We start from the raw sequence: 13,016 nt of genomic DNA, 5'->3' as shown, positions 1-13,016 counted from the left end.
AGTCTGGTGGGCACAGCACATCAACAGTTAGAAGTGCCCTAAGTTCTGCCAATGACCCAAACCCAGACCTCCAAATAACCTCTGCAGCCTGCCAGCAGGCAGTGTGTATGTCACACATGTCTGTCCACCACCCCAGCAGCTCTGGAGTGAGAGCAAGCAGAGGAGCCCTGCCTTTGCTGGGACACCATTCATGTCCTCCAGAGGCCCACGGCTGCAGACAGGGAGCTGAGTTTGTCCACGACAGCAGCTCCTACCCATGCAGAAGCTCCAGCATCATACATTGGCTCTGGCTACTGCAAGCAATGTCCTGTCACTGGGTGACAGGTCCATCACCTCTCCATGCTGTATTCCCAGTGCCAGCCCATGTCCCTGGCAGGCAAAGCCCACTGGCACATGGGGCCAAGCAGGACAGGAGCCCTAGGCAGGGCTGGGTGCATGGGGAGGGGATTGGAAGATGCAACGGGGTCCAACTAGCCAGTGAGTGAGGGGGGACTCCTGCATGGGAGCTGGTGGGAAGGGACACTTGCTGCTGCAGCAGTGGGAGCTGGTGGGAAGGGGCACTTGCTGCTGGAGCACTGGGAGCTGGTGGGAAGGGACACTTGCTGCTGGAGCACTGGGAGCTGGTGGGAAGGGACACTTGCTGCCACAGCACCGGGAGCTGGTGGGAAGGGACCCTTGCTGCTGGAGCACTGGGAGCTGGTGGGAAGGGACACTTGCTGCTGGAGCACTGGGAGCTGGTAGGAAGGGACACTTGCTGCTGGAGCACTGGGAGCTGGTGGGAAGGGACACTTGCTGCCACAGCACCGGGAGCTGGTGGGAAGGGACACTTGCTGCTGGAGCACTGGGAGCTGGTGGGAAGGGACCCTTGCTGCTGGAGCACTGGGAGCTGGTGGGAAGGGACCCTTGCTGCTGGAGCACTGGGAGCTGGTGGGAAGGGACCCTTGCTGCTGGAGCACTGGGAGCTGGTGGGGAGGGACACTTGCTGCCGCAGCACTGGGAGCTGGTGGGAAGGGACACTTGCTGCTGGAGCACTGGGAGCTGGTGGGAAGGGACACTTGCTGCTGGAGCACTGGGAGCTGGTGGGAAGGGACACTTGCTGCCGCAGCACTGGGAGCTGGTGGGAAGGGACACTTGCTGCTGGAGCACTGGGAGCTGGTGGGAAGGGACACTTGCTGCCGCAGCACTGGGAGCTGGTGGGAAGGGACACTTGCTGCTGGAGCACTGGGAGCTGGTGGGAAGGGACACTTGCTGCCGCAGCACTGGGAGCTGGTGGGAAGGGACACTTGCTGCCGCAGCACTGGGTCACGAGGAGGAATCCCCTTCCAGTGCAGGTGGGAGAGATACAGCGCCCATCACGGCATCACACAGCATCTCCCGCAGCTCCCAGCCACCCCCAGGCTCCGCCGGGACGCCTGGCCACCACGCACTGCTCCTGCCTGCGTCCCGCCCGTGCCCGAGTCTCCCCTTCCTCTGCTCCTCGGCTCTCTCCACCACCGCAGCCGCCCTGTCCCTGCCCGGAACGGGAAGGCAGCATCCCACAGACAGCCGGCTGGGCTGCAGGCTGCCCGGGGAGGAGGGCAGGGAGCTGGCACCAGGCCCCGCAGGAGTGCCCGGAGTCGGGCACTGCGCAAGGCAGCGGGCGAGGAGCGGGCGGCGGCGGCGGAGGCTGCGGTCTAGGTGGTGCTGTTTCTCCACTTTTGCTCGGCACCGGTTTGGGATTTTCCTTTCCCTGCTCGCTGCCCTGGTCGTCTTCTTCTCCTCCCCTCCCTCTCTCTCTCTCTCTCTCTCTCTCTTTTTTTTTTTTTTTTTCCTCTTTTCCTTTTCTAAAAATACTTGACAGCGATTGAAAGGTCCCTTTAATCGAGGCCACAGAGCCCTTATTAAGGGCACGGGTCGGGGTGCTGGGCTGTGCCCAGCATAACGGCTTCATTAAACCCTGCGAAAACTAATATTTATGGAATCAAATTTATGGAGGCCGAGGCCGAACTTGTGGCCTTTAATGTGTGTCGGGAGCTCAAATCCAGCCGGCTCCAGGGAGGAGGGGATGGGGACAGGGAAGGAGACCCCGGAGAGACAGGATGGGACAATGAGTAGTGGCACTCCCTGCAGCCAGAAGGCACCAGCGGCCCCATGCTTAAGTCTTGGGGGGCTGGGGCCCCTGTAGTGGACTGTAGGGCACCGGCACAGCTCTTCTTCTGCCTGATGCCTTTCACTTTTCTGCTTTTATTTATTCTCCTCCCCAACCATTCTCTTGCAGCCTCACCAGGCAGGAGCAGGGTGAGTGGAGAAGTATCTGTCCCTGCAGCAGGGCTTTACCCGTAGCTCATGCCTGCCAGGGTGCTCACCCAGCCCTTGGGCAGATGGCTTCCCGGAGGGATTCGCACTGCATCAGCGCAGGGCTCTTGAGCAACACCTCCTGGACCGGGTCCTCTGAGTCGAGCAGCCCAGAGAGAAGGAAATATACAGCTTGGGTGCAGCTGGCAGCTGGGATGACCTGGAGGTGCAGGTGTGGGTTTGCATCACCTGCTTCCTCACAGAGTCTGCCAGCCTCATTGGCAGGATGGCAATGTGTCCCCCTGCCATCTGATGTCACCCCCAGTCTCAAAGGGGCCAAATGAGCCAGATGCCCTTCCTGGTTTGATAAATTCTTCTCCTGCAGGTCCTGGGATGCTTGGTCAAGCAGCACGGAGTCCTGGCCCAGCAAGGAGATGGAGGATCTGGCTTGGAACAAAGCAGTTCCCAGGCCAGGAGATGGAGCCCACGTCGATGGAGCAAGGGTTGCATGACAGACAACACATGAAACAGATTGCTGTTAAACTCCTGCTGCCCCAGTCCTACTGCCATGAGTTGGTAGTAGGACCCTCCCTGGGGATGAGTGCCCATCAGGTAGCCCGGCGGTGCCAGGTTAAGATGCTGGCAGATGGGCAAAGGTAGGATAGGCAGCTGGAGTTGCTGGCATAAGCTCCTCATCCCATGGCTTCTCCTTTCCAACACCCACCTTGCCCTGCCCGCTGCTCCCTCGGAGAGGAAACATAAAAGGCAAGCGGCTGCTGTGGCCCTGGGACTGGCCAGCCATGGCCCAGCAAAGGCCCTTTCATTCCCCTTCCACAGACACAGGGGCTGCTCCGGATGTTTTTGTTTCCCCCTTGCTGCCTGAGAGAGCAGGCAGCGCGACTGGGGCTGGCCCAGACCCTGGGAGCAGGGCACCCGGGGGCACGAGTCCCTGCGGCAGGAGAGGAGCACTGCGAGCACCTGCGACACTGCTGCTTGGCTTGCTGCCTGCTGCTTTAGGACCTGGCTTGGGCACAGCAGCTCCAAAGGAAGAAGCATGTGGACTCAAGTGGTGGAAGAGAAGAGTGAGGGTGGGTGGGTGCATGGATGATGGAGGGAGGGAGGGACAGAGGAGGTGCTCGGTCACCAGGGAGTATCTGTAACCTGCTCTCAGGCCTAGGAACGTTCACTGCATTAGCGGCTTGGTTCTCCTCTGCTCCTGGGAGGCCAGAACATGGATTAACCTCCTATCACTTGCCCATTAAACACAGAGAAACTGCCTGCAAAGGAGGATGGCCCTTAGGATACCCAGGCTGCCACTGCCAACATGCAGCTGCAAGGGTTTCATCTGGCTCCAGGCACCAGCACATGGTGTGTTGTCAGCATGGGACAAGGAGAATGTGTGTTCCATCCTCCAGATTCCAGAACCTGGAGGCCTCCTTGTGCACCCAACCCCACCTACTGCTGCTTAGGATGAGACATAACATGGGCTGAGAGCTGTCTCCTGCCACACAGCAGCACTGAGCTGCTCTCAGCTCCTCCACATTCTGAGCTGCTGCAAGCCCCTAGGACAGCAGGACTCAGCAGCACCAGGGGCTACACTCCTGCTTGGACACTGTGAGCCCAGGAAGGAGAGAGCAAGAGGAGAGAGATTCTCACCCAGGCACAGTTCTTTATTGCAAACTCACACAAGAGTGGCCAAAGCCCTGACAAGAGGCCCAGCTGCCCCACACCCACCCAACAGCATGTCCCACTCCTTCCAGGCCCAGCATTGTATCCACTCCAAGGAAGCCTTGGCAAACTTTGCACCAAGGAGGAGGCAGGAAAGAGGGTCCTGAGACACCAATGAAGAAAGGAGATGCATCATCTCCCTGGCTGCAGACACCTTGGGAGGGGACCGTTACCTGGGCAGGGTCTGACAGAAGATGCAGGAGTGGAGACAGAGTGGGTGCTTCCCTCTCCCCCAGGTCCCTGGGGAGCATCCTCAGGGTGGTTGGTAGTGACCTTTCAGCTGAAGAGTCCTTTCGCCTTCTTTGGCTTGGCCTTGGCTGCAGGCAGCCGAGGCTTCTGAGCCGGGGAGGACGCTGGCTGGAAGCAAAGGGGAGGCAGTGTCAGTCCCCATGAGGTGGTCAAGCAGGACACATGAATTCATGCAAGCAGTGACACTCCTGTCATTGCCACGGCAGACTGGAACCACGCATGTATGTACAACAGCCCCCCCCCAGTCAGAGTACGTGAGGTAGGATAGGCTAGGAACAAAGCTGAGCCCCCCAGCCTATGTTGGAGGGGCACAGGGCTAGGATTCAACGAGGGAAGGGAGGTGTGGGCCACATGCTGCTGCTGGTATGGAGAGGCTGTTTCTAGAGCTGCACTCACCGTGGTTTGCTCACTGGAAATTGCTGCTTCATCCTCCTGGGATGGAGGCGGCGGATGGGGATGTGCTGTGGTTTCTGCAGCAAATGCCAGGCCCTCAGCATCCTCTGGTACCAGCAGAAAGAGATGAGATTTAGGACTGAGATGAGGGAGCACACCTCAAATCCACACCGGGAATGGTGCCTTGTGTTTGTGAGCTTAGCCCGTGGTGGCAAAGCAAAGTAGGAGACTGCTACATGAGCTGAGCTGCACCCAGGGCCCCACTCCCCTTCCCCCAGGGCTGAGGACTCAGCTGCAGGCGTGGTAGGTGCTCAGGCACTCTCCATCCCACAGCAAGGGAGCTCCTCACCCAAGCGCTGCCGTTTCTGCTCCTGCTGTGTCACTGCCACGTAGAGCTGCTGCAGAGCAGAGGCGAATGCCTGCCCCTCTCCCGCTCCGCAGATCTGGGGCAGGCTCTGTGGGAGAGAGGAGAGGCACCGTCACTCTGGCAGAAAATCACCTTCCAAGAGCCAGTTCCTGCTAGGACACCCTGGAAGATGCCGCAGCAGGGGAGAGAAGGGAACACGCATCCCCCTCTGCCCATCAGCTCCATCCGTTTCACCCCAGGGACTGCAGCACGATTCACGGGGCCAGCCACCTCTGGCAGTGTGCAGGATGCGGCTGCTCCCCAGCTGCAGACACATGCATGTGCATGCACCTACAACACCTGCTGGGGTGGCAGTGTCCTCCCACTCAGAGCCAGCCTGCGGAGCCTTGACAGTCATTCACGCACCACCGCAGATAAGATCGCACGGGAAGGGCTGCAGCTCCCCTGGCCGGAGCGGCGTCGGGGCCGCAGCTCGCAATGCGGCAGCAAGATGAAGGATGCCCAGTTTTGCTCCCAGCCCGCCGGAGAAGCTCCTGTCTTGGCTGCACGCATCGCTTCTCCGTCCAGGCTTGAGGCAGGGAAGCCACCTCCCTCCTTCTGCCTGCACCTTCTCCCAGCGCTGTGCCGCCCTCGCTCTCTGGGGCACACCGATGTGCATAAGTAACCCCGGCTCTCACGAGAGGAGGGCTGGCAGGATGGGCCAGAGCCATGCTCCACTGGGACCCCAACACAGCAGGCAGGCGGCAAGCAAACACGCAGTGTAGGGGAAATGTGTGTGCCCTGGAGGGGGCTGCACGGGGGGGTGCGGGGCACGGCTCCGGTGAGTGCGAGTGTATGTGTGTGTGCAGCTGTGTGGAGATGAGCATGGCTCCGGGCACATGCCCAGCTGGTTGTGTGGCAGTGCCTTCATGTGTGTGTGTGTGTCAAAGGTCTGGCACTAATCTCAGCACTGCTCCACACCCAGACAGCAGAAGAACAAAGTTTAACAGATAACACAGGATCCCCTCTGGGCCAGTGGAGTGGGGAGGGGATGGGGACGCTCAGACCCACTCAAGGCCAGAGTCCAAAGCCTGGCCCCAGCTTCTCAGTGGCAGAAAGGGCAGGATGAGACTCTCACTGCTCCCTGCCAGACAGGGAGGGTGGGCAGGGCTGATGCTAGGATGGGTTGACTGGTGCCCAGAAAGGTGCCTTCCCTGACGTTTCTTCCCTCCTCCTGGAGCCATGGGCATGAAAGCCTCCCTTGCTGTAGGACACACATGGTATCAGTGTCTGCTTTATGGGCTGCTTCTCTGCTGAACCTGTGACCCCAACCACCGCCACAGGAGGGATGCTCTGGTCCCACTACCCTGGCAGCATCTCCGGGATTGCTCACCACTGGGCAAACATACCTCTCAATGCCTCCTCACCTGGTCTCCAAGCTGGGAGCTGTGCTGGCCCATCACAAGGTCCCAGGGAGGAGGAGAGTTGCTGAGCACCTCAGTGTCCCCCCCCGGGGATGTTCTTGCCCAGGGTGTCTCACCCCATGGGGCCAGAGTTGGACTTCAGGTTGCAAAAGCAGCATCCAAGCCAGGAAGGTGATTGCACTTCAAAGGCAGGAGAGGGGCTGGTGATGGGTGGCCGACACAGCCCAGATCAAAGGCACAAGCTGGAGTCATAATTCAGACAAAAGCAAACAGCAGCTCCCAGGAAAGCCAGGAACAGTGGCGGAGTGAGCAAAGTGTACCAGATAGCACTGCGTGGGTCAATGCCCCAGCAGGGCGTGACAGTCCCTTGCAAAGCTACCCAGCCATGGGTGCCACTACGCTGCTGCCCACCCAAGGGGTCCCTGGGGACTGTCAGGATGACAGGGCAGGCTAAGCACCCAGGTATAGCATGCTGTCCAACCTCTTCTGCTCCGACCCATCCAGGGTGCAGGATGGCACCTGTGATACAGGAGCATGATGTGGTTTGCATTGGAAGGGACCTTAAAGTTCATCTAGTTCCAGCCCCCCTGACATGGGCAGGGACACCTTCAAACAGGCCAGGTTACCCAAACCCCCATTCAGCCCAGGGTTTTCTCAGAGATGGAAGTGTCTCTGTGTTCTAGGCACCTGTTCTACTGCCTCACCACTCTCACAGTAAAGAATTTCTTCCTAATACCTAACCCAAATCTACCATTTTTGAGTTTCAAATCATTACCCATTCTCCTATCACTACACTTCCTGATGAGAGTCCCTCCACACCTCTTCTGTAGTGCTCCTTTGAGTACTGAAAGGCCACAATAAGGTCTCCCTGAGCCTCCTCCAAGCTGAACAACCCCAACTCTCCCAGCCTATCCCCACAAGGGAGGTACTCCAGCCCTCTGATAATCTTTGGGATCCTCAGTCACTGGCTCCCCTCCTCTTTCCAGCATCAAATGAGGATCCAGTCAAGGCAGCTGCTCTCTCTGTGCTCAGTCTCTGGTGTCCAGAGCACCCCTGTGCTGCCCCTAGGGATGGGCAATGTTGTGGAGTCCCCACCACACTGACAACTACCTTATCCCCACAACTGGCACGTACATCTCCTCAGGGGTGGCACCCTGGGGAGGCATTGGGAGAAGGGTGCCCAGTGCCAACAGCCCCCCCTGGAGAGGGCTGGGCATCTGAGACGGCACAGGCATCTGCAGGTGCAAGGTACCTGCTGCCCATGCCTCTGGGAAGAGTCCAGCTCTAACAAGCCCAGAGTGGAATCTGGGATTCACCACCTCCTGCCACTGCCCTTCCCGTGGGCTCAGAGCCATTGGGCTGCAGAAGCTGGCCCAGGCTGGGATGGGAGGGCCACACTTCACAGCCCCGGAGGGAAATGGGTTTATAACCAAAGCTGGAAGCGTTTCCCTGCAGAGCCGTGACTCAGCAGGGACTGAGCATGCTGTGCCAGCCACCGGCCACCTGATGGCCCCGGAGCCTGAGAGGGACAAGGACATGTCCCTAGAAGGGGCTCGGTGGGGCGCAAGCCCAGGGTACTCGTGGCTTTCCTCTCCATCCTTGTCCTGCTGCCGCAGCACATCCCTGAGATTCACTCCAGTGCAGTCGACTTGTCCCCCCTGGCCTCTGGTGACTTGTTTTCCTCTGATTACCCATCTCCAGGATAAGCTTGAGGTCCGGGGAGTGGCACGAGCTGGCACCCAGGGCAGTGCCCGCCAGGTTGCCCCACACAGCTCACTGGGCACTGGGGAGCTATGCCCAGGGAGCTGGCACGGCTTGTCCCACATGTTATGACTATCTGGCCACAAGGCCAAATGGGATACCCTGGTATCAGGAGTGCCTCAAGGTTGTGGCAGCAGCACGGGAGGCTTTGCAGCACACCCTGAGCTGCGATTAGCCCAGCCAGGCGGGTGCCCAGTGAAGGGGGGCAGGTGCCTGACCTCGTACTGGGAGCGAGCAATGCCCAGCTCCACAACAGTGAGGGCAGCTCATAGGAAGCTGCACTGAAGCCCTGTTTACTGCCCCCCATCTTGAGGGCTCTGCTAAGGGGCTGTACACAAGCATCGGTGGGCAACAAGGCCCAGTGGTGGCCAGAGTACAGCACCCATCTCCCAGGCATTCTCCCTTCACACACCCATGCCCAGACTCCCTTCTTGAGAGTCCATAAGAGATGAAGATTAAGATGCCCTCTTGAAAGTGTGAGCAGAAGGGGCACAACACCCAGCTTGACACTGTGCCACCAATGCAGAAGCATCACCTTCCCCTGGCCTGAGCCTGGGAGGGTATTGAAGGCAGACTGGACCATGCTGGGCCCCTTGGGTGCCAAGCACAAGGGTCTAAATCAGTCATGCTCAAAGCTGGGGACTGACCCTTTCATTATCACCCCAGACACTGGCAGTGGTTACCAACATTCTTTGCTCCAAACCCCACATTCCTATTTTTTAATATATTTTTAACTGGAAAAGAGAGTGAGCAGGGCCTGTTTGGAAATTACAGCCTGGCAGCTGTGGCTTGTATCTCAGATCTGCCCACATTCCCGTGGCCAGCCTCAGCACATGCTCCACTGGGGCACACTTAATAATTCCTGCTGGGGCCGAGAGCCAAGGGGTGTGGGCCGGGGGGTATGGCTTCCCCAGGCTCCCCCTGCCAGCAGGCTCCCTCTGCCAGCAGGCTCCCTCTGCCAGCAGGCTCCCTGGAAGTGTCGTGGTGGAACAACAGCCCAGGAATGGTGCACTCTGGCAATGGGCACGGCCACTGCACTGGCATAAGTGAAGGCTGGCGATGCTGCGGCGGCCCGTGGCAGGCAGGGAAAAGGCTCCACGGCTGGGGCGTTCCCACACCTTGTGGCCAGGCTGCCCCTGGTGCTCTTCCCTGCCATGAGCTTGGTGAGTGCTCCCGGGAACAGGGTTGGTGTGGCTCACTGGGAATCTCTGTCCATAGTCACGGCAGTGGCAGTCAGGTTGGGGAGAGATCACAGAAGCACAGAATCACAGAATCAGTCAGGGCTGGAAGGGACCACAGGGAGCAGCCAGTGCCAACTCCCCTGCCATGCCCAGGGACACCCTACCCTACAGCAGGCTGCACACAGCCTCAGCCAGCCTGGCCTTAACCACCTCCAGCCATGGGGCTTCAACCACCTCCCTGGGCAACCCATTCCAGCCTCTCACCACTCTCCTGCTCAACAACTTCCTGCTCACAGCCAGGCTCAATCTCCCCACCTCCAGCTTTGCTCCATTCCCCACACTCCTGTCACTCCCTGAGAGCCTCAAAAGTCCCTCCCCATCTTTTTTGTAGGCCTCCTTCAGACCCTGGAAGGCCACAAGGCCACCGCCAGCCTCTGCTAATCAAGAGAACCCATCGGGACCTGCCTGAAGGAGGACAGAGGTGGAGGGGGTCGAACTGCTGCGTTCATGCTGGGATCAAGGGCAGGTGGAAAGCACAGCTCATCCATCCAGTATGGAGCAGGACACATCAGCCCGGCCTCCTGCCCCAGCTTGCAGGTGGGGTAGTAACCCTCTCCCTGGAGGCAATGCAGCCACGAAACACTCTGAGCTGCCTCCAGACAACCCTGAGTTGCTCTGCACTGACCACCAATGTCCTTTCCTAGCTCCTCCAGCCCTTGAGGCTGCTTGCACGCACTCACCCCAGCCTGTGGCAGTCCCTGGGGCACCGCACACCCCACCAGCAGACGGCTGCGGGACCTGTCCTGTGCTCACGCTGTCCCCATCACTCCCTAGCATCCACTCCCGTGGGAACCCGCAGCAGCAGCGCAGCAGCAGGGAGCTCTGGCGGCACTGCCAGGACGCCAGTAGAGCAGGCAGGGCAGGATGGCCAGGGCTTCCCAGGCAGGCAGCCAGGCTGAGCACACCTGGCAGGAAGCTGCAGGGGAAGGCAGCTGGAGAGCTGCTGAGAGGTGAAGGGGTCACCCCGGGGAAGAGCGGGCGGTGAGGCCAGGACGGCCGAGCATCGCAGCCCGACCCAGCCCAGCGCAGCGCAGCCCGGCGCGGCGCGGCGCGGCGCGGCACAGCACGGCACTCCTCTCAGCGCAGCTCCAGCCCTGCTGCGGGAAATGTTTTCCTTTCCCCCCGACTTTCGGGGCCTTTCCAAGGAGCAAATGTCAGGCACATAAAGAGCGGCACTGTGAGCGGAAGATGGAGTGAGAATGCCTGCCCGCGTCCCTCCAGAAGTGCTGTCTCGCACTTCATCAAGGCAGCCTTTGCGAGCGAGGCAGCCGCTTAACAACCGGCAGTCTATGCCGGCCGCCGACCGCAGCGGCTCGGCCGCTCAATACCCTTTTCTTTCCTCCTGCTCTTTCCGTGGCTTGGGTTACAGCTCTTCTTGCAGACACTGAGCGGAGGGGCGCGGTGGCACTGGGGGGACTCTGTATTGTGCCGCCGCTCTGCTGGGACGGATGACCCACCCCCACCCCCCCCCCCCGGCTTCATGCAGGGATGCTGGGGCGGGGGCCCTGCTTCCAGCTCCCAGGGATAAAATCCCAGGGAGAGGCGGGTCGGCGGCACCACAGGAGAAGGGCAGGAGCTGCAGCATCTCCTTTCCAGTCGTGTGAGCAGCAGCTCGCCAGAAGCAGCCTGCAGCTTGGCAGAGGGATGGAGGCGAAGGGGAGGCGAGGGGCTCCAGCCCTTACTGGGCACAGCCCCTACCCCATCAGACCTGGAGAGGGGCCATCCCCACCACACTGGGGATGACTGGGGTCAACCCACAGGCATTTGAGCCTTCCCACTGCCTGAGTGCCAACAAACTCCCTAAAAAAGAGTGGGGTATGGCAGAGCAGCCCCACTACAGACACCAGCCTTGCCTCCCTTCTTGGGTGACCTTGCAAGAAGCTGGGCATGGCTTCCTAGGGGCTGAGGGCAGCTGCTCATGGCATCCCCAGCTCCGGCCTGACCATGAGCACTTGTCCTCCCATCCTGCAGTCCATAGGGAAACTGCAAGAGAGCCTCTGGGGCAGCTGGCATTGGGCGTCAGTTTGGTGACAGAGCTGTGCAAGGAGGAGGCCCTGAAATGCAGATCCCAGCATGCCAGGACTCGTGAAGTCACACTGCTGGCTTGGCAGGAAGGCAGAGCCACAGGCTGGCAGCACCTAAAGCATCACCTCTGCCAAACTGGCCCACTGCCAAGACGGGGTGCCTTCTCCAGGGTTCAGTGCAGACAGAACACATGGAGATCTGGTGGCCAGGATCAGAGAGCCAGAATCAGACACAGAACCAGAGAATTAACCAGATTGGAAAAGACCTCTAAGATCATCGAGTCCAACCTATCACCTAACCCTTCTAACTAACCAAGGCCTGGATCAGCTATTGAGTTTTGAATGTTTTCTGGAGAGGAGATAAAAACCCACAGCAACTTCCCTCTCCCCCCTCCCCAACAGAACTTTTATGCCAATCTGATTTTAAAACCAGTTGCTAGCAGATTGTCCAACAGCTCCATCATGGCTTCACTTGCTGGTGAAGGACAGAAGAAGACAACAGCAGGAACACAAGCCCTGAATATTAAACTCCCAAGTCAGGCTGCCACTCGTTCCAAGGAGACCCCACCTCTCTGTGAGGAAGCTAGGTGGCTCACACTGCCTTGTCACCGTGGGCATGGCATGGTGAATGTGGGCATATCACCCAGCCTTATTATTCTAGGGCTCCTTCACAAGCACTGCCAGCTCACGTGGGTTTATTTGTGTCTGCCCAGGAAAGTCCAACACATGGCTCTGGTTTGTTATTGCAGGGTTGCTCAGGAAGGGTGGCCAGCTCACCCCAGCTTGTGGGGGGCTGCCTGGGAAACTTCCTGCCAAGTGGGGTGACGGAAAGGGAGCCACACCTGTTGAATCACAAGGATGCTGTGTGGCGATAAGGAGCAGCGAGGGGTGGAATCCCGCGCCCTGGCTCCACCCGGTGAGGACAGGCACAAACACCGGCGGCTCCCCTGGGATCTGTGGGGTGGTGAGGCTGGCAGAGGCATCAGGAGAGTGAGGCAGGGCTGCAGACCATGAGAGCAGCCTGCAGGCACCTGGAGAAATGAAATCTGAAGGTGCTGGGAGGAGATCCGTGGGGATGCTGCACCCACTGCGTCCCTAAACCCGGCACACAAGGGATTAGCTGAGCTAACAGGGCCTGGAGCGGAAGCTGGGGCTGAGCCAGGCAGGATTAGGGGCTCTGGGGGGAATCTGGGTGCGTACAGGACCGAGACGAGCAGGAGGCAGTGGCTGCTCCACCCTGGTGGCATTGCAGTTCCTCCCAAGCCTGGGTGCAGCCCCTGGGGACACTGCCCCATGTCACCCGAAACTGCAGCAGGAGGCACTGCTGCGTGGGGCAGGGGGGCAGAGGGGCTCACTCTCAGGGCTGGCTCAGGCAGCTCTCTGAGCACATGGGCCCAGCAGGGCTGGGTCCAACATGCCCCAGCGGCCCTGGCACCACCACTGGCAGATGTACTGAGTTACTATCACTTCCCCTTGCCCTGTGACAACTCGTGTTTCCTAGTCTCAGCAACCTGTCAGTGTTCCTTGCAGGCAGCTCCCAGCTGTGCCTGTGCCCAGGTGTCCTGTGGGCAGCGAC

General features: G+C 59.7%; 1 protein-coding gene across 1 annotated transcript in view; it reads right to left on the bottom strand.

The window, feature by feature from the left end:
• Positions 1–4,190: 4,190 nt before the first annotated feature.
• The window catches only part of NHEJ1 (non-homologous end joining factor 1), a 54,000-nt gene continuing 45,174 nt past the window's right edge, over positions 4,191–13,016 (bottom strand). The window contains exons 6-8 of the mRNA XM_064164813.1: positions 4,994–5,099; positions 4,648–4,751; positions 4,191–4,359 (exon numbers count right to left, since the gene is read on the bottom strand). Coding sequence (XP_064020883.1) covers positions 4,279–4,359; positions 4,648–4,751; positions 4,994–5,099 — 291 coding nt within the window. The 3' untranslated portion in view covers positions 4,191–4,278. The remainder of the gene's footprint in view (positions 4,360–4,647; positions 4,752–4,993; positions 5,100–13,016) is intronic.

The sequence above is a fragment of the Pogoniulus pusillus genome, chromosome 2 (assembly GCF_015220805.1).
Source record: "Pogoniulus pusillus isolate bPogPus1 chromosome 2, bPogPus1.pri, whole genome shotgun sequence".
In the NCBI taxonomy this organism is placed as follows: Eukaryota; Metazoa; Chordata; class Aves; order Piciformes; family Lybiidae; genus Pogoniulus; species Pogoniulus pusillus.
This window is presented reverse-complemented; position numbering and strand designations above follow the sequence as displayed.